The sequence below is a fragment of the Rhamphochromis sp. 'chilingali' genome, assembly GCF_963969265.1.
Source record: "Rhamphochromis sp. 'chilingali' genome assembly, chromosome: 11".
Lineage (NCBI taxonomy): Eukaryota > Metazoa > Chordata > Actinopteri > Cichliformes > Cichlidae > Rhamphochromis > Rhamphochromis sp. 'chilingali'.
The window spans coordinates 26,428,318-26,450,094 of NC_137938.1; the positions used below are offsets into that span (position 1 = coordinate 26,428,318).

The 21,777-nt window shown below is 39.9% G+C and overlaps 1 protein-coding gene across 2 annotated transcripts in view; it reads left to right on the forward strand.

Annotated features, from left to right (window-relative positions):
* Positions 1–144: 144 nt before the first annotated feature.
* Positions 145–21,777, forward strand: part of lipeb (lipase, hormone-sensitive b) — a 28,736-nt gene continuing 7,103 nt past the window's right edge. The window contains exons 1-11 of one of the 2 annotated variants that reach the window (XM_080896269.1): positions 177–264; positions 3,718–3,758; positions 7,553–7,794; positions 8,678–8,962; positions 9,697–9,787; positions 10,836–10,981; positions 11,411–11,596; positions 14,075–14,227; positions 16,880–17,024; positions 18,675–18,902; positions 21,463–21,648. In XM_080896269.1, the coding sequence (XP_080752395.1) occupies positions 3,731–3,758; positions 7,553–7,794; positions 8,678–8,962; positions 9,697–9,787; positions 10,836–10,981; positions 11,411–11,596; positions 14,075–14,227; positions 16,880–17,024; positions 18,675–18,902; positions 21,463–21,648 (1,690 nt within the window). In that variant the 5' untranslated portion in view covers positions 177–264; positions 3,718–3,730. Of the gene's footprint in view, positions 265–3,717; positions 3,759–7,552; positions 7,795–8,677; positions 8,963–9,696; positions 9,788–10,835; positions 10,982–11,410; positions 11,597–14,074; positions 14,228–16,879; positions 17,025–18,674; positions 18,903–21,462; positions 21,649–21,777 lie in introns of both variants that reach the window. The other variant, XM_080896268.1, reaches the window with a different exon arrangement.

Below are 21,777 nucleotides of genomic sequence, written 5' to 3' on the forward strand. Positions count from 1 at the left end.
TTAGGGGGTTGCACAATAAAGAGAGTAGGGCGGCACTTACGAAATTTTGATTTGTCCTGATTGGTTACTAAACAGAAGTAGGTTTTCATTGGCTTACATTTCTTGCGCGGGCGTGGTCTCATGGCTTCTCAGGTAGAAATGTGAGAGGCGGCGCATAAACAGAGTGGGCGAATATGGCGTCCAGCAAGAAGGGTAGTGGGACTAGCAGACTGGAAAAAGGTGTGAATGGAAGGCGCTCGTCCAAACACAAAGAGGGTCCACTGGGTGAGGTTTTTTTTTTTTTTTTTTAATTTGGTGTACCTACTACGCTCCCTCTGTGGCTTGTCCCTTTAATAACACCCCCGCCCCCCAATTTGTACGCTGTGTCCTCCTGCTAACGTTCGTTAGCGGCTAAGTTAGCTGTCCTTTGGTAGCTGCCGCTAGGTCTGTTTTAGCAGTAAAAGTCTCGTGATTCTTGTATGACAGAAAGAGGCGCTGAGTTAACATGTGTGAGCTGTTGGTGAAATAATTGTCAAGACAAACTCTGACACTCTGTTGCTGGCATGTCTCTAGTTAGAGCATCCTTTAGACGTAGAAGCCGCCTGCACACTGTTAGTAGTCATTGTAACGTTAGCAGCTAGGTTATCTATGTAATAGACTTTAATTAACGGGACACATACTGTATGTAGCACGTGCTCGTATTTATGTTCACTTGTCACTTTTCGTGACTCTAGCGTCGACCGCTGACACCGACCGGACCCACCTGAACAGGTACGCCAAAAACAACCACTAGAGGAGAAGACTAGATTAACCAGATTAAAGCTGCGAGCGTAACACATGCACACAAAGGGGGAGTTTATAGTTGTACTGCCCTGTGCACTAATCGATTAAGGTGGACTGATGGTGACGCTGTCACTAGTTCGACCGGTGTGACGCAAGAGCAGGGTGACACATGGTGACTAACAGCAAGTCTCTGAAAGGCGGTGGCAGACTTTCAAAGCACGCTGCTCGTAGGGACTGTGGACGTGCTATTATTACTAAACACACTCTCGATTTTGCTCTGTTCGTCTGGTAACTAGTCTTCTGTCTCATTGTTTCTAAGAACAGTCCAGGCCACCACGTTCAAAAGGCCATATTTCTGACCGCAGTCTGAATCTTATCTTTGTCTTTGCTATCTAAACAAATGGCATTGTGTGTTGTAAGCACTTATAACTGGATAGGAAACGCTTCTCTAATCTTATTTGTTATGTAAATTTCCTAACATGCTCAGGTTTTATCATCAGACTTATAATTTTCTTTTCCTATAATGCTATGATGTTATAAAACTTACGTGAACCTATTTATGTAAAGGGTGTGGAGGCTCATTGTTGCAAGTTTCCTGTTGTTGAGTTTGGACTTGTGTGCGTGTGAAGGTGCTCTGTTTGGTAGAAAGGTCAAAACTTCGTTCTCATTATACTACTGGGCTCCTGCTGTGCGCTCTTCTGTTTTGCCTTTGCCCTGGACAAAGATGTCTTTCTATAGATTTAATTCTTTGAGTATGACACATGATGTGGCAACTGTCACATCATATGTAAAGAGACCATCTTTCAGAGGTTGTGCTGTGATGGAGGGTGCCTTTTGAAAAACAGCCATTATGTGCTTGGGACTATAATTACCCACTTTTCTACAGCATGGGTCTGTTTAGGCTTGATAAAGTGGGGAAACAAACACCAACGAGTCAGAGAAGGCTTAGACAAGATCAGTACAGTAAGTCAAACTGGCATTGAGAAGATACTTCAATATAACAACTTCGGTAGTGTTTTCTGAGTGGAAGGAATTTCAAGTGAGAATTTATAGTCAAGACAAAAGGAAAGCTCTTAAGTTTATTTATTCACTGCAGTCACCTGACATTTGGAAAAGCACAGGTGTTACAAGCAATGACAAGAATTCCCATGGGGCAGTGAGCCGGTCCTCACAGTCAGTCCAAATCCAGATGGAATGAGAAACATTCATTTTATTATTTACATCTGTTTCTCATTATAAAATGTTTTTATATCTCCTGAAAATTAACATAAAAATAAACATCTGTCTGTCCATTTTCTTAACTGAATCAGAATCGTGTTTATTGGCCAAATATATGTGCAGACACATACAGGGAAACTGCTTAAGAAAATGAGAAGAGCCCTGTATTACAAAGTCAGTTCAATGTACCAAGGTATTTTTTTTTTTTTTGTCATCATCTGGATTCACTTGCTCTACCCTGGTAACAATAAAAGCAATAAAATTGTTTTAGATTTTCAGCAAAGAGGGGAAAAAAAACAATCAAGGAATAATGTTGCGACTAAGAATCTGTTTCTTAGTAATGCTCATCAGGGACATAAAATTAAAAAAACAAAACAAAAAAAACCCAAAACCAAAATATTAGATGCTTTTTAAAAACAAAACTTAAACCCCTCCTAGTGTCTGTGCCCAAAGGTCTGAGTGATGTTCCTGGAATGGTGACACCATTTTTCCGGAGAAGGTCAGTAGGTGGTGATTTCATATCTGTCGTTTTCTAATCTGAAACTTAACCTGTACTTATGCCGAAATGTATTCTGCTCAGGAGGTTAAGTTAGGCAGTTCATGCTCATACTCTCACTTAAGGCCAGTTTAGAAGCACCAATTTCAACAATATCTTTGGACTGGGAGAGAGATGCAGGCACTGGGAGAGAATGCAGCGGAGCCTTTTGTTCTGCTGCACAGTAGTGTGTGTGTGTGTGTGTGTGTGTGTGTGTGTGTGTGTGTGTGTGTGTGTGTGTGTGTGTGTGTGTGTGTAAAAGTTTGTTTATCTCAGTATTTCTATAAGTAGGTGAAGGTTCATGACTCCATTCACTGAGTTATGAAACTGTGATATCAGTCAAAAAGTTCTCACTGAGGTCCGAAAGGAAAATATCCTTCAAATCATGTTTTCACCATCTGTTTTTGGGTGTTCACGTGCTGTCCATGTCCTGCATTCATCCCTGAACATTAGTGTTTCTCAAGAGTTGGTGCAAACTGCATGTTTCTGATGCTTAAATTAATACGAATGTATTAAAGGCACCTCAAATACTCAAAACTCTAACACATGGGGTCACAACACTAAAGTGTTATTGGCACTTTAGGTGTAATGCATATGAGTTAGACTAATGCTGGTGCTAAGTGGTGGAAGGTTTAGTTAATTAATCATAATGTTTTGATAATTTAACAATTTTAAAGTGAATTTTGTTGGGGTAACCATTTGTGAAGGTAGTTTTGTGTAGGGTTTTTTTTATGTAGTTTTTCCTAAAAAGTCTAACTGTTAGTTCTTGGTAACAAGTAAACTTTGTTCTATTATATTTAATATTAAAAACCAAACAAACATTTTAACAGTTAATATATTGCTATCATATCATAATCTTATGGTTGTAGTTTGCCAATTAAGTTTAAGGTCACAGGGAGTTCCAAGCTGATCTGCCAATAGCAAAATAGCCTCGAGTTACAGGGAGAAAGTTAACTGGGCAAGGGTCGTCCTTGCTGTCCGTCCTTTTAAAAGAGGCATGGTTAGGATCAACAGAACACAGGGAAGAGCAGCATATTGCTTCTTGTTACAACGTCTGAGAGGTAAAGAGATACATCACAAAGACAAGCGAGCAAGACAACAGAGCTGGAAATCACTTTCTCTTTCCTTTAGACAACACCAGCATCTATTTTTCTTTCTCTCTCATTCTCTCCTTTTTTCCCTCCATGCTCTCATTGTGGAAGAGAGGACACAGACATGGACAGAGCCTTGAACTCAGATGCTGGTAAACACTTTCACTTTTTTCTCTTTAAGCTATTCAGTTTTGATTTTTGTTTTTTTGTTTTTTTTACTACTTCATCCTGTCAGTTGTATGTTATGCCAGTGGCAGTCAGCAGGTATTTTTATGGATGCTAAATTCACACTGTCTTTGGGCCCCACAGGGAACATTATGTGTCTGTAATGTTGTTGGTGTTGGTTGTTGTACATGACTTATTAATGCTGACTCTCATCCATCTTTAATGTGGAGAGACTAGGTACAGCTTAATGGTTGCAGTGGCCACTTGTTTTACAAAAATATGGAAAACAAGGCATGTTGAGACATTTTCAGTATTGACATACTAGCTAGAGGAAGCCTGGAGCATTTGTGAATGCATACAAAGCGGATGTGATAAGGACAGTAGGTGAGTCATGTCTGATGGTATATTTACCATCTGTAAATGTACCGTTCCTGTAATGTTATCAGCTTGTGTGGGTGCATGTGTTTCATTATGGAAAATCCTGGCAAGATGACAAGATTATATGCCTGTGGAGAAGTTTTATCAATGCAAAACTTTATCACAACTTTGCACGACGGTTTCACAAAACATCACAAGTTTGTAGTTGAGTCTAGCTGAAGATGAATGTGGTTTTATGCATGGTGTAATGTACCATTGTTTACGCCAACACATGGGTTGAATGCCAGCATTTGACAGGTGTTTAAATGCTTTGCAAGATACTTTCTAGTAACAGCTATCCTTTTCCCTCTGTTCTAGGCATTATCATTTGTCAAACAAAGGTGAAGTCTTTATTGGATCATTGTATGTTTGAACTCTTAATAAGATGGTACTGGTTTGCCTAACTTTGTTCATTTGCGTGTAATTTGGTCCCTGCAGTTAGATAGGGTTGTAATGTCTCCTGGCTTAATTTTCATTAAACAAGTTTCAGAGCAGCTTATGCTTATCCAAGGGTTCATAAAGTTCAGGCCCTTTCAACATCAAGCTTATTGGCATGCTCAGATGAGAGAGTTGCACCGCCGGCTCTAATTAGGCAATGTAATTTTAATATTGGGTTTGTGCCCAAACTGGTTTGACTGCATTAGCATTGCTTTTGGGTGATTACTTGACTAGCACCACTCACTGTATCACTTTAGGTCACACTGCTGTGAATGTGTTTATGCAGAAAGATAAAAGTATATTTATAGATGTTCTTTGTTTGTGTCCTTTGGTACTTCATTCTGATGTCATTGTACATTACATGACTGCTTCCTGTGTTGTCAGGCTCTGAACGTTTGCAGTCCACACATAATCCACTAGCTCTTGGTCAAATCCTGAAATTGAGCAAGAGTTGTATAGATCTGCAGGTAGCTGTTGAGTTGTTTTGAGTCTTAGTCTAGGTTTACTTCATTGATCTTTACCAGGAATATGAGTAAGTAATGCTTGTGTAACATGTCAGGGTGAGTGGGACATTGAAACTCTGGAAAACATCCACCAAATAAATGTAAATCGCCATTGTTTTCCTTTGTCTGATACACCTGGGCTTGCTTGCAAACATGGACGAGTCAATCTGAGAAGCTGTCAATATTGAGACAAATCTAAAAAAGTGAGAGAAGTCCTACCAGTCTACAAACCTAAAAAGTATTGATGTTTAAGGAGTTTAAGTAATTGTCCATATTTCTAAATGATAAACTCGTGGTTCATTGAGTTTGAGCAGCACAACGTTTCAGAATCCCCAGAAATCATGTGATGATATTAGAGCACAAAAAGTATTCCTTTCACATGGCTGAACTGGTTGGAAATTTGCCCTGAAGCTGCTTCATTAAGCTTTGGATGAATAAACAGAACTATTTTAAGCTGAAATTTTTAAAAAAGAAACCCTTTTCCCACTGCAATGCTGTCCTGTTTAGTTCAGTGATTTTTGGTTCCACATTTGTTTTGGTCTTTCTGTATTCCCCAGGGTCAATAAATGCAGAAACTAACATTGCTCACATAAATCACATAAATTCAGAGGGTTTTGTGTTTGTAGAGAAACGTTTTCTGCTTTTGACAAAAGCAAGTTAAAACAGACACAACTGAGTGGACAGTGGACATAATATCACAGCACATAATGACTGTTTGCTGATTTGGAAAACAAACAAGCCTCAGCTCTGTAAAATGTGGACTTGGAATTAGGTGTATTCAGATGATGCATATTTTAAAACAATCAAGGAAGATCTGCTTGATGTAATTAAATCATTTATTACTAAGTGTACAACAGTTACAAAAGTTGATTCTTCAGAGGCTCTCTTCTAGGATATGAACAAATTGTTGTTTTTTGTGTTTGTTTGTTTTGTTTTTGGGGTTTTTCTTTGTCAGAGTAGGGGAGTGAGAAGCAGATGCCAGTCAGGAAAATGCGCGTGTGCGTGCGTGCTATAAGTTGTCTGGCTGATAAATGTCTCTTTGCAGATATCAGGGGGACGTGATTCCTCCCAGCAGTCTGAAATTGCCTCTCCTATTACTCTTCCTGAATGGCAGAGAATAGCAGAATAATTGTGCGATTAGGGCTCCATTATTTCTTTGACCCTTGAAACAATATTTCTCTCTGTTATCTGTTCACTTTTCAGCATGCAGAGCCTACTCCTGCTTCCCAATCAATTATGTCTCTTTGGGCATTGTTTTACCAGAGTTATTTATCTGCATTTGTTCTGTATTGCTTTTTCAAAGTTGAAAATGTAAAATCCAAAGTTAAAGGATTGAGGCTAATTCTTAGAGTTGTCATTTAATTTAGCATCACTTAAGTGGTGATAATTTACTCTACGAACTGATTACTATCGACATATTGCCATACTAATGAAAATCTATTAAATCAAGAAACAACAAAAAAACCTGTTTCCATTTCTCCCATAGTTTCTCGTCTTTTTTTTTTTTTTTTTTTTGTTGTTGTTGTTTTGTTTTGAATTGAATTGAACTTTTCTGCGTGTCCAGTGCCCCTTCTTTTCTTTCCTCTTTCTCAGCATGCCAGAAACCTTATACAAGTACCAGCTAGTTCCCAGAGATGTTATGGAAACTCTGATCTCAAGTGACTCAGTAGGAGAACGCCATCCTACAGTGATAATCCAACAGGGCAAAAGTGCTACATCTTTGTTATTATTGTTTTTTGTTTGTAATTTCACTAGAGAGGTGGGCACACTTAATAAACACAGTCTGCTGATGGTTGTCTACTGTATACCTCCCTTTGGGATTCGTATGCAAGTTTGTTTATGTGTTTTTTGTCAGTGTATGACTAATCTGTGTTTGTTTCCCAGCAGCATGATACCAGATCTTGGTGGATTTTTGGTGTGCAGCTTTGGTTTACATCATTTAATTTCAAGCCTCGCTTAACACGTTTCAGTTCATGAGATTCCATACATCAGGATGTAGGGGCTCAGTTAATAAGACTAAGAACATTTTGTAGGATATATCCAAAAATATCCCACTTGGTACAGTTTCTACATGCTGATTACAGCTGTGGGTGTGGTGCAGAATATTGATCAGGGTGCTACTTTTTATGGTAGTTGGAGCAGATGCCAGCTTTCAGTCAGGTTTTTAGAAACGCAGCATATAAGAATACATTTGGGATTAGAAGGATAGTGGTATTAGTAACAACAATGTTACTAATAACAGGAACTGCAAATTATTGCGATTACACCCCTAAATCATCAGTTACGTGCCTACAAGTGAAAAGAGACATTCCCCAGTGGAATACATACTCATGTTAAAAGAATGTTGTTATTCTTACCCACAGTAAATCTGATTCTTTCATTGTTTCATTCGTGGCCTTTTCCTTTTGTTTCACTGCTTTTAGTGATGGATACCAAAGCAGTATTTGCGGCCCTGTACGGTGTGTGCGAAGAAAATGCAGCTTTCTTCTCAGGGGGAGCCAAGGGGTCACAGGGTGATGCTGCACGGCGGCTGGTGGAGGCCATGAAGCAGATTCAGGAGCACGCTCGCAATCTGGAACCTGTTATTTCTGGCTTTGCTAATGTTTACCATCACTTTGATTTTGATCCACATATACCAGCTAATGGCTATCGCTCCCTGGTCAAGGTAGGCTTTCTGATGTTTTAAGGTCTTTTTGCGTGTATAAATGAACTCTTGGATGTGTGTTTTGTTTTGTTTTTATTTAATCTCTGTGCAGCTTGGAGAAATGGTACCTCTTCTGCAATACATTCTTATCAATATTCTTTCCACACTGTGAGAAACTATTCACAGCACCTCTTTGCTTGAATATCACTTTGTTTCAAGGTCAGTCCATTTGTTTTACAGATTGATTTTATGTTACAAAGTGGGCAAGATAAATTCCTCCAGCTGCGAATATCTGCCTCTACTGTATCCACTGTACTTTATCTTGTACAGTTATTGATGAAACATCATGACCTTCGGTTACTGCAGCCCACCACAACAGAATGAGTCTAGTAGAGCAGCAAATGAATCCTGTTCTGTTTTCTGGCTTCTCTGTTTCCACATTTATAATCCTTCTCATTCCAGCAGTACCACTCTTGCTAATCTGTAACACCCAGTGAAGCAGGAAGTTTTTTACATGTTCTCATTTAGCCATGCTTTCACACATCCTCTCCTTTCCCTTTAGGCTTACCACACTAATCTTAATCACAACTTAAGCACACCCAGAAGACTTGTCTCTTTAATGAGTGCACAAATGGAGATTTTAGGTTTTGTTTTTTGTTCTTTCAAATAATGCGTATTGCTGTGTATCTTCATTTCAAGAATAAATATAATTCTATAAAATTGTAACCCTTTAACACCTAGTAATACAATGTTTCCTAATACTTATATTAGTACTTAATAAAGTTTTTAAGGTTCGTGTAATGTGATTTAGAATTTGCTGAATGTCAAAGTAAACTTTATTGTGTGGCGGATGTTTTCTAATTTTAGGTACCGGTATTTTATTGTCACTTTTTTTATTTTCTAGGTTGTGCGTTGCTGCCTTCTCCACATCATCCACAAGGGCCACTACATCACAGCCAACCGCCGCAGCATCTTCTTCCGAGCAGCACATAATGCAGGGGAAATGGAGGCGTACTGTAATGCTCTGTGCCAGCTGCGTGCCCTGCTTTACCTGGCTCAGCGCATGCTACATGACAACAGCCACGGCAATTTGTTTTTCCAGGATGAAAGCGGGCTCAGCGAAAGTTTTGTCCGTGAATATGCATCCATGCACAAGGGTTGCTTCTATGGCCGTTGTCTGGGCTTTCAGGTGAGATGAGCTGTTTTAGCAGTCATATGATGTGACAAGGATAAGCACTGGGAACTGTGGAGTGGTGAGAGTAAGAAAACGTGTAAAACTCTTATAACAGTATAGATGAGCAGCACTACTCATAGCTACAGTTCTGGTAAAGGTTATATACATTTTTCATTCATCAAATTTTTCATATTGCATTCTACACCTTTAACTTTTTTATATTTTGTGTTGTGTTAGGACTAGTTAGTTGCGGAATAGAGGTCTCAAAGATTTCTATAGTAATTTGTAAAGTATTCTTTAGTTTTGTAAAAGAAAGAACTTGTTTATGTTTGAGGCAACTGGCCTGTTACCTGGTCTGTGTATATTCCCCTGCTTTTATTTTAGAAATAGGAATTGACCCTAAAAAGAGATGTTAAGGCTATGAGAAATACAGAACGACGATCTGGTCATCTTTACAGCAGTTCCCATTTTTCTCAGTTGAGCTTAACAAGGGAGGCTGAACTCTCACAGCACAGAGGTCAAAAGCAAACTAAAGGGAAAAAATGATGAAGCTCCCTTTGAGTCTATTTTCTATCAATTTGTAATCTCTTACAATTCTGATATTATGAGATCTTCTCATTCTTTTTTTCACTTTCTTTTGTAGTGATTCTAGTCACATTTGTGTTCTATTTCTTATGTTTAAATGTGTGGATAGTGGACTGGAATTGAAATTATTTTCTCTGTTTTTGTACATGCCTTCTCCCCTCTAGTTCACTCCAGCCATTCGCCCCTTTCTTCAGACCATCGCTATCGGCCTTGTGGCCTTTGGAGAAAACTACAAGCGGCATCAGTCAGGAATAGGTCAGCAACATCTTGTCTGCATCTGCACCCTCTCATCATCCAGCCAGATCGTTTTCATTCATAGATCGTACTCATCCAGCCCCACACCTCTTCTACATTGCTCCCTTGCCCCTGACTGTGTAACTTTTGATGTTGTGTTTGGATTGTAGATGCTCTTTCATCCCTTGGAATCTTGAGGGCTTGCTGCTGTGCTTCTTTTATATTTCAGAATGTTTTGAACATGCACATAGTCATGTACAGAGGCAGCAAGAGAAGAACATGCACTGTCATAGACACACATGTATTGTGCATGTGTGTACACAGACAGAAAACTATTTAACATTCAGTAAAGAATTATCCATTTCTCATGGTTTCTTGTGCTCTCTGCTGCACCACAGTGGAAGCAGGAGGTATTGCACCATATGGTGAGTGTGCTAGACCACCACCCCTTTTATAATATTCCTCTGTAGTGGTCTGTATAACTGTGTGAAGAAACTTATTTTATTCTAAAGCTCTTACTCTGCCAAATTGTTCTGCATTTAGCACTGTAAGCTACATTAGCATTCCTGTGCCTGTATATCATCATGATAAAAGGCCTTTCCTTACTGCCCATCCTTGACCCATAATCGTGGGCAGTAAATAAACCGCTGAAAGCAAGAGAAGATTGATAATACAATTGAGTCCTTGTGTGGCTTACCATGAGCCCAGTACAGTAGACTTAAAAATCCCTGTGGCAAAAATGACTATAGTGTTTTGACTATGTAAAAGCCAATTTCACCCTTCTGTTTTTTTTTGTTTTTTTTTCTCCCCTGCTAGGGACCAGACACTTGAAACTTTAATGTTCATTCCCTCCTCCACTTGTTCCTGCTCTTTGTCTGTGTGTTAAATGTGGCTCCCTTACCTGTTATTTTTTTTAAATCTTTTGTCCTTGCTATTTAGTTTCTGTTCCATTTTTAACCCATCATTATCATAATATGCATTTCTTTTTTTTTTCTTTTTTTTTTTTTTTTTTCCATCGCCTTATCTCGGTCTCCTCCTCATCATATATGCTTCTCCCTACTTTTTTCAGGGGTAGCAGCCAGCTCTTTCTTTACCTCAGGAAAGTATGCCATTGACCCCGAGTTGAGGGGGACTGAATTTGACCGCATCACCCAGAACCTGGATGTCCATTTCTGGAAGACATTCTGGAACATCACTGAAACTGAAGTCCTGTCTGTGAGTAGACTGTTAATGGTTTTTGTGTCTGTCTGTTGACAAACACACAGAGACACCCGCTCTTGGACATCTGTAATTGAGAAGAGTTATCTTTGCTAACTCATGTACCAGGATCTGCACAGTGCTGTTTTTAATTTCGACGCAGTATCAGGGATACTTTGCTTTCCTCTGGTAATGGTACCTTTCTATCATTATGCATTTCACCTACAGGCTGTTAGTAATAATAGAGTGGAATTCAATTTATTCAATGGGGTTCATGATTTATTCATTCAGTTTCTCTTTCCCTCCAGTGGCCTGCCTCACTCTGAAACTTGGACTTTTTTTTTTTCCCTCATCTTTCTTTGACTTGTTTTCTCACTAAATGTCTGGGGTTTGTTTTTTTTGTTTTGTTTTTTTTCTTTTTCTTTCTGTCTGTCTCTTTTACCACAGAGTCTCGCCAGTATGACATCCACTCAAGTCAAGGTAAACCGAGCTCTTTCTGTGCCTCCTGCGACCTTTGACCTTCCCTTGGCGGCCAACCACAGAGCATCAGTAACTATAGCTCCACCATCAGCGCACATCGGCACTGCTCCTGTTCAGATGAGACTCATTTCTTATGATCTGCGTGAAGGACAGGTACTTGAATCTTTATTCAGTCCATACTATAGTGGCATACTTGAAAATTCAATAAAATCTTTATAATCTCAAACTCTCTGCAAAAGTTTATGGAGCTTTTAAAGACTAATGCTGGCACTTGCTGTACACTTGTCTCTATGTCATTGTTATGTTGAGTTCTAATCTCATTCTGGATGACTGCCAGAGATGGGATTGTAATACGTTAATACGGTAATGTGCTTTTCATGCCTGCGTAGTAGGTTGAGACATAACAACAAAGTCAAACTTGTGATCTGAATGACATAAACAACCTGATGAAAGACCCTGGCACTGATCTGATTATTCTCAAAAAGATTTTAAGTAGGGTTGTAACAGGTCTGAAACTGCTAAGGATACACTGCAGGCACTGCCAGTTAGCATCTGACTTAAGGGCTTCATCTGGAAGCAAGGGAGGCATCAGTCGCTGGTGTTTGATCTAAACCTTGGTGGGCCTGCACACAGCCTTGGTCTGGCTAGCATTTGTGAAGTCTGTTAAAGAAAAACATATAAGGGGAACCTTCCTAACTCACAAGGACACCACCAAGGCAAAAGAATATAGAAAAGTGCAGCTACAAATTTAAATTGTTAAATTGCTTTTAGCATGTACAGCACTTTGTGAACTCTGGTTTTATGTTAAAGTGCTTTATAAATAAAGGTGGTATGGTATTGTCCTTGTGTTGCCCACAATCCACATATGTCTCCATGGTAGAGGTTAAATGTCAGAGAAGTGGTTAGTTATTAGCTGGAGAAGACGGACAGATTCTTTGCTATAGTTCAACATAGTCACAATAACAAAGAACAGTACAACAAAACTAGTAGTCAGAATTTAAAAAAGCAAAAGATACAACGGCGTGAAGCAGTAATCTACCTGTACAATGATTGGAGGTGCAGCGTGGTTTGCAAAGTGTGCCCCTTGAGGAAGTGAACTACTGAAACTCCTGTTAATTGATATTTATACAAAGCCGTTTGTGGAAATGAACTCTTGTCTATGCTCACTCTGGGCTAAAAGGTAGCTAAGACTTGCAGGTTACAAGACAACTGGCATACGCAGTAAAGCACTGACAGCCATTTATCCATCCATTTTCTGCTGCTTGTCCAGATCACGGGGAGCAGCCATAGCAGAGATGCTCAGACCCCTTCTCCCCAGCCACTGGCTTCAACTGCTTTGGAATCACCACTGAAACCTTCACAGGCCCAACATAATCTATCCAGCAGCTGACCCAGAAGGCAACTGGGAAGCATCATAGACTGATGTCCAGACCACTTTATCTAGCTTCTTTTAATGCCAAGCAGTATCTGCTCTTCTCTGAGCCCCTCTTGAATGCCTTAAGCTTCCCACTGTGTCTCTAAGGCTAAGCTCAGGCTCCCCACCACTTGTAGGCACAATTTTATTCTTTCTGTAATTACCCACAGCTTGTAGCTGTAGGCTATGTAGCCAGCTTTGCCTTTGCACTCAGTTCTCTTGATCACTTCAGTGCAGTGTCTGCATCACTGTAGGAGCTGCACCAATTCTTTGTCAATCTTTGACAACCAGTGACAACAAATACAACCTGAGCACTTAGACAAGAAGATAAGTAGACCGCCAGTGCTGGGTGCTAGGCCAGTCCACAGGTTGTTTGTGTCAACCAGATGACACCTGCATCTTTCTTGGTATTATCTGTGTGTGTGATGCATATTTAAGTAGCCAATTCTGGTGGTTAGGAAAGTGTACTGAAATAGGTTAGTTTTCCTCCATATGTTTTTGCTGACCTTGCATATATCAGACATTTAAAAAAAAAAAAATCTTTCAGTGAACAACTCAACAATATTTGTTGGCATATGTGGCATTTTCCTTGTTTCTTGTTTAAACAGCAGCTTGAAATCATCATCTTATTCTGCTTAATTCTCACACACACACACACACACACACACACACACACACACACACACACACACACACACACACACACACACAAAATGTCATTACTTTCTTTCTTTCTTTCTTTTTCTTTTCCCTTTGCCTCCCTTTTTCTCTTGGGAGACTCCCCCTTTATCCGAGCTGCTCTTGTAGCCTGGCAGTTAACCAGACATACAATTTCTCACATTGATCATCCAACAAACAACAGTCCTTTTTATGTCACAAAACACAAGCCTGCATCAGTCGAAACACTTTCTTAGCCTCCGTCCTTGTTTCTGTTAATTAATGGGAATTAGTATGTGTTCCTGCAGCCAAGCAAGGTTGTCAGCAAGCTGCTGCAGAACAACTGGTTAATCCACTTCTCAAAGGAACCCTGTTGCTAACATTAGAAAATTTATCAGCAATAAGACACTGTTTGGAACCACAGACACTGTGAATACTAGACCCAAATAGGAGATCTTGATTGTTTGTCTTTCTGTTCATCTTCTAAGTTATTCGTTCTCCTAATAATGTTTTGTTTTTTTTTTTTTTTTTTAAATATATATATAATCTCACTCTCTCAGGACAGTGAAACACTGCTGTCTCTGTCCCGCTCCGAGGGGGGTGCTATCTCTCTTTCCCTGGGGCTGAAGACCAAGCGCCTCCCCTCTTCTCCATGTCTCCTGATCCATTTCCATGGTGGAGGCTTTGTGGCACAGACCTCAAAGTCTCATGAGGTGAGAAACTACTGTTCTACTGAAGTTAGCTCAGTTTCAGAAGTGTTTTATTTTGACTAGAGATTCATTATGATTACCTCTGTCTTGCATGATAAAGCTGGTTAGATTCAATGGACTGCTTTTCCTTGTATTTAATGGAGGTTTGTATAGGACAGTATTGATGTGTTTGTAAGATTTTATAATAGAACACAGACCAAGAAAACGTGGCACTTACCTGTCAAAGCACTAACAACAATACACCTCTAGCATTAGATGCCAAGTTCAGGTTTTGAGCCTCTATCACCAAAGCTGTCATCCAGCTAATTTCATCCTCTCATCCCTTCAATCATGTTTTCTCAGACTAATTGTAATGAAAACCCAACTAATTAAAGTGTTGATGAGACAGACACTAGTTGACAGCAGAGGAGAAGAGGGGTTACCAGTCTGAGTCTCTTCCCCTGTCAATAGTGTGACATGGATTGAGAATTTAGACTAATTATTTTTATAATTATCCCCTGAAAACTTAACAGAGACTCTCTGACCTTACTCTGTGGCTTACTTACTGGTAAGGTGCTTGCAGAGCTGACCCTTGTCTGTCATTGCTTTCTGTCATCTAATTCATCCTCACTCCTTTTTGTTCTCATAAAGGAGGAACTTGTATCCTAGATTTAATTTCTGGATCACTGTGCTAGAAAAAAGAAGCACACAGACACTAGCCTTGTATATTATTACTATGTAAAAAACCCTTAAAGTCTTTTTTTTTACCCTTTTGATCATAAGTTTAAATTGGTGGCAGTAAATAAATTTTAACAGGAAGACTGCATATTAGTGTGGTTTGTTGATTTATAAATAGGAAGATTTTTTTTAAAAATATAGTTTGTACCCCTGTACTTTATCCTGTGCTTGTGTGGTCATTATGTGGCATGAAGCTACTTATAGCTGCTTTAAGACAGGGCTCTGTGAAATTGCAAAGGACATTGGCATCCTTGATCTGCAGCTGCATAGCAACCAAAGGATGAGAGGGAGCAATCAGAGAAGGGATGTGTGGGGCTGTCATGTTGAATTAACAGAGAACTGTACAACCCCGCAGAGAAAGATTACCCAGGGCACTAATGGAAGACTTGTCAGACTATCCTTCTCTCTCTTTTTTCTAGGCGCTCGTTTCTTTTTCTTTTCTTATTACATCCTCCTTCTCAATCTTTTTGATATCACAAAATCATTTTTGTTCACTTTGTGTCCTTTTTCTACATCTCAGTTTAGTTGTATTTGGACATCACTTTACTTTCTTTCCCCCTTTTGCCTTTTTGGATCCCTCTACCAAGACCCAGAAATGAGGAATACAAAAATGAAAGATTTTATGATGGAGTGGAGATGAGCATTTTTGCCTTCAGTAGCTCATTTAACCTCTTCTGGATCCTGTATCTCCCATCATATGGGTGAGATGAACAGTTCAACCTCAGATGAAGAAGCCTGTGGTGGTCTCAGTGCATAATGATGCTGATATCACAGGAATAAATGTACTTAGAGTCTATGTATTTAGTAACTTGGGCACAAACCCACATTCAGTAAATGTTGAGGTATTTGCAGATTAACTGCTATTTCTGTCTAAGAATCAGTAGGACAGCAGCTCCTCTTAATTCCAGCTTAGAGGATAGATTTGGGACCCTTTAAAATTATGTGTGTGAGAAGAGTTTCCTGAGTCATTTAAATTTATACAGCCTGGTTCCCACCCATTAAAACTCTTGCACACACCTCTTCTCATATTGACTTGTTGTAGACTACCAGTAATGGCTGTTGTTCTCACTAAGTAGAACGCATATACACCTTGGGAGCAGCTTTACTGATTTGCACAAACTCACATTGCCTTTCCTGCTCAGTGCTCGGACTGCATGCACACACTTATCTGTGTCCTCACACCGAGATTTATCGTGACAGGTAGAGTTTTAAGACATCACAGCTGACTGCTGGAGCTGCTACTTTTCTTTTTGTCATACTACGGTAAATCAATGAGGGATGAGACAGCACATAAACATGTACACACTGTGCTCTTCCTGCCATTGTGAATGGTGATCTGTTGCTTTTACCAACACCTATCACAGCAAACGTATAGGTGTTGGAATTTGATAAAGACAGAAGAGGAAAAGTAATATTGTCAGAACTCATCGTGCCTTTCTCACATTTCAAGGTCACTGCCTAAGCAGAGTAAACACTTAACCTGACTGTAACAATATAAAAAAACGATCAGTATTCTGACAGCAAGTCTGTATCTATGGATTTTCTTTGTATATCCACACCACCTCCTTCTCTTTGTCCTCTCTCTTCATACTTCACCAAATAGGACATGTGGGCACATTTGTTATTGCAGTGCAAAAAGAAGGAAAATGGATTTGACTGTGAGGGCAGCGCTCATTCTCCCTTTGTCTAGACAGTAAGCCAGAAAGCAGACAGATGACATCAGAAGAAAGCATAATTTTCATAACTTTTTGTCCTTCTTTTCAAATGTTCCACACAGCAGGCTTTTCCTCAATCACTTCTCTTTTTTATTTCTCTCTCCCTGCCTCTGTGTTTTATTATGGCTGCTGTTGTGTGTCATAAATTTACCAACATAAAAAAAGCATTGTTTTTCCTTTTATAAAGTCATGTCTTTGTATCATTATCTTCTGTTTGAAACAGCCCTATCTAAAGAGTTGGTCCCAGGACCTTGGTGTTCCCATACTGTCAGTGGACTACTCTCTGGCCCCTGAGGCACCCTTCCCACGCGCCCTAGAGGAATGTTTCTATGCCTACTGCTGGGCTTTGAGAAACCACCACCTATTAGGTATATGCATCACACAGCATTGTTTATACTTGAGTATGGCTGTGTATCTCTCTTGTATATTTTCTGTTTCTTCTTTAAAGTCATGGGAATAGTATACAGCAGATTCACAAAGTACTCAAACCCTCTCATATTTTGTTCACTTTATTGTACTAAAGATTTAATTTAAAATGGATAAACAAAGCCATGGAGTCAGCTGGGAGCTTTCTGTAGATATATGCAGTAAGACTTGAGGCATAAATCAAAGTGAGGGGTACAAAGCAACTTTTAAATCTGAGTGTTCCCAGGAGTCCGGTGTCCTCAATAACTGTGAAATGAAAGAAATTAACTACCAGGAATGTTCCTAGTATTAACTTTGTAGTGACATAGACCTTCAGTGTGATTTGATAGACATATTGGTCTTTGGGCAAAACTCTGAGCCTTATACCTTTCAAACACCAGGCACTGCTCATTACTTGCTAATACTAGCCTATGGTGAGGCATGGTGGTAGCAGCATGGGGTTATGGAGGAACTCTGTGACAGAATAAGCAATAACTTGTCAGAACTGACGAAACGCAGCAATGATTTCAAGCATGGAAAGGCATATTCTGGACCACTCAAGGATCAAAGTATGTCCTAAAGCCCACAGTTAAACCCCGGAGAGTGGAGATACCTCAAGATACAAGTTCATTTTCTTGCAATCCAGTCTGTTGGAGGTTGAGAGGATCCGCAAGGAAGAGTAGATAAACTGCCCAAATCGAGCTTGTATAAGCTGCCAGGGATCTTCTACAAGCTACTGATTTCATGTCTGAATACGTTAAATGGTTTTAAAGGAGATTTGAGTTTTTGATTTCTGGTTTTTAAAAAAAAAAAAAAGAGAAGAAAAAAATCTAAACAATTTTGTGTTAAAAGTAAAGCTGTCTCTCTCTGTGTGTGTGTGTGTGTGTGTGTGTGTGTGTGTGTGTGTGTGTGTGTGTGTGTGTATTCTACATCTTTGTATGCAGAAGTAACAGTATGTCCCTTAGGCAGATGAAAGAGAAGAACGTTATTAGAATTACTGAGCAGGCACGTTGAAGGGATAACACCCACCTATTTCAGCGTGAAGGTTTCTGTGGAGTGCTTCTCTAAATCCTCCGCTGCGTTCACCAATTGCTTGTACCTCCTGAGAGGATTCATTTATCACTTTGAAAGTGATCATGCTGTATGCTTCTTGCACTTTACTTGCTGTTCAGTGCTATCACACCAGTTGTGATGCTCAGTATTTCGACAGAAAAAAAGAAGCCATCTGGTCGGTTTGGGGTACGCTCGTCCGCTGAAGCACACTGTGTCAAATTAACAGAGATTGCAGTGCAATATGCTACTGCTGTAGTACAAGTCCTCAATATCATGGCTATGAAGTAGATAGGGAAACCCTAGTTACAAGAGCTGCCTATTACCACAATGGTGAACAGAAAAGAGAGTGTTGCTGTTACACTGCCTTTTTTTTTTCTTCTTTCATCTCAGTAATGTCATAGTTTTTTTTGTTTTTTTTCCCTTTAGAAAAGATGTATAAAAAAAGAAGTTCTTGTCCCCTTCATGTTATCTCATTTTTCAAAGTTTTCCCTGTGAATTACTTTTCTTTCTATCCGTCCTTGTACCAGAAGTCTATAATTTTTATTTATTTTTCCTTACAGGGTGGACTGGAGAGAAGGTGTGTCTGGCTGGTGACAGTGCAGGAGGCAATTTATGTGTGACGACATCGATGCGAGCTGCTGCTTTTGGTGTGCGAATGCCAGATGGCATCGTGGCAGCCTATCCAGCTACCCTGCTGACAGCCTACGCATCCCCTTCCCGTCTGCTAACACTCATGGATCCCCTGCTGCCACTCAGTGTGCTCTCTAGGTGTCTCAGTGCCTACGCAGGTAGGTTTGTGTGCATGTGTGTATTTCTGATTTTTACCTGAAGTTGAGATTTAAGTTGAATCCTATTTTTCATTTCTGTCGAGCACATCTGTCTACTCCTTGTTATACATTACATAAACATATTGGTCAACCACCAGGTGACAGCTTTACTCTACTGGATGTATGATAAATTTTTATTGAAATAAGTTGTCAGGTGGGTAACAAACATTAAAAGATAAAAGGTCAAGTTTTCAGCTCAACACACAAACAACTCACACAAAAAAAACCTAGAGTTACATCACTATATTCAGGAGGCCAACAACGGCAGGGAGAAATGAGTTCTTAAATCTGCATCTTGGCAGATTAAATCTGCAGCTAGAAGGAAGAAACCTGCACTGTTGAGTAGTGATATCCGATACCAAGTAATATTCAGGGTGGTATCGACGATACTGATCCGATACCGGTACTTTGTACAAAAACTTATTTTATTTATTGTATCTCAAATTATAGCATAATAATGATTATAGGACATCAGATTACTTGTTCTTATCGCTTAATGCAGGGTTTATCATATAGAAATAAAAAACTGAAGTTGTGGCTATTTGAACACCTTGCCTGCCTGCAGCACTAAAGGACTCCGTGAGAGACGTCTGTCTCGCCCTAGCAGCACCTGTCCCTGTCCTCCTCTTCAGTTCGTCTCAACATACGCTCGTCATATTCTGTGATATGATTTACTCTGAGGTGTTTGACAAGGTTAGTGATGTTGCCACAACCATACATGCCAACCCTCCCGATTTTTCCGGGAGAATCCGGAATTTCAGTGCCCCTCCCGAAAATCTCCCGGCGCCACCATTCTCCCAAATTTCTCTGAATTTTCCACCTGGACAACAAAATTGAAAAACCATATTGCAGAATTCATAGCGCGGCCCAGCCAATTCCAGTCTCCAACAATGACGACAGCTACTTAGTTTTAATATTACTCTTATTTCTCTTTCTGGGTCGCAAAAAAAAACGTTTAACATATTTTCAGGTGAGAATGTAGCTGTGTAAACTTCAAATATCTGAGCCAACCGACACATCGTTTTCAAACCCCCGTGGTCTTGCGCTACTCGGGTTAAACATGATATATAAGTCACTTTGATAACTTAAAAATGTTATTGTTTGGCTTTTTCAGTGTTTTATTTGTTCGTGGGTAAATCGGTTTGGCTGAGATTAAAGTTATTCGATTAGATTAAATTAAATGTAACTTTATTAATCCATCGGGTGGGTTCCTCTGGGGTTTTCACACAGCTGAATAAACGTCAAACAGAAAACGATTAAAGAGAAGCGTGAAACGGTCGAGAGTTTACGTCAGCGCCCGGTTATATTTTAGATAGCAAGGAGCAGACGGCCGAGTTTCACTCCACGGAGGGAGCTCGTGACGTGCTACCCGGTTTTCTTTAGGCCGCGAAGGCCGGGTCCTCAGGTGGAAGCAGCCTCTGAATTTGGACACCCCCGCTGTTTCCAGGCCGGTCAATAATAATGGTGACATTTAATGTATTTTATCCGATAAATAAACACTGTAAAATGTATTTATCACCCCCCCCACCCCAACAGCCCTTTTGAATATCTCTCTAATTCTGAGTTCTCAAGGTTTGCAAGTATGGCCACAACACCTCACTCTTGGAGCACTTTTTTGCCACATGTATCGCAAACTACGTCTCAGCTGTTTGTGGAGATAAAATAAATCCGCACATGACTCCAATTACGCTCAGCCATTGTTGTGAGTGCGCACGCCAGCGGTTGCGAGACATTAATACAGCTGTATTTCGCACATAACTATGAAAGGCAGAAGAGGAAGTAGTTCCTTTGAATGTAGACAATCCGAATGTTATAGTTTCTTTCCACTGTGTTCCTGTTAATGATAAACTACAAATTTACCCTAAATTACTAAAATATCGATATTTTAATGTGAGAATCGATTCTAGAACATAATTGATTGGTACGTTGAAACCAAGCACACCATTGTTTTTTCTTGTGACATTACCAATAAGTTTGATGTGTTACATGGCCCTCTTCCTATTGAAAAAAACAAAAGTTGTATCCAAGATGGCCGACTTCTAAATGGCCACCATGGTCACCACCCATCTTGAGGAGTTTGCCCCCTCACATATACTAATGTGCCACAAACAGGACTTTAATATCACCAACCATCCCCGTGTGTGTGTGTGTGTGTGTGTGTGTGTGTGTGTGAGATAAATTTTAGTTTCACAAGGCAGGAGAACTGAGGACAATGAATGACTGCAGGAATTGGCTAACAATTTGTGACAAAGAGATTGGCTATGCTGACTCTCCTTTCAATAACTGAACTAAAACACTCATTTTTCTGTTCCTTCCTGCTGTCCACATTGTGTATTGTTGGCTTTGCAAATAATTGTATGGCAGTATTGAACGCACTCTGTCAGCGTTTACTGGACTATTATACCTCTTATTATTGCTTTCCTGTCTTCTCTGTTGTTATTCATTTGTGCTTACTGAAGAATAACAAACACTTTTATCCATTTTGTACATTTACTTCCTTCTTTTATGTCTTCTTCTCCAGGCAGTGGGCCACAGACCGAGAAGCAGGTGGAGAAGGTGAGCACGCTGAGCCTGGTGAGGAGAGACACTGCACTTCTGCTGCGAGATTTCCGACAGGGAGCCTCCAACTGGATCCACTCTCTGATCGATTCTAGCAGAGCTCCAGCCTCCACCAGCACAGCACCAGAGGCACCAACAGAAGCCACAGGTATACAAGTAACTGTTATAGTTGTTAGTTGTCAGGTTGGAACATTAGGTGTGGCTTGAATGTATTTGATAGGCAGTTGCAGTCTGTCCATGTCTTGGTCATCTGCCCCTGCTCAGATATGTGTGGGTG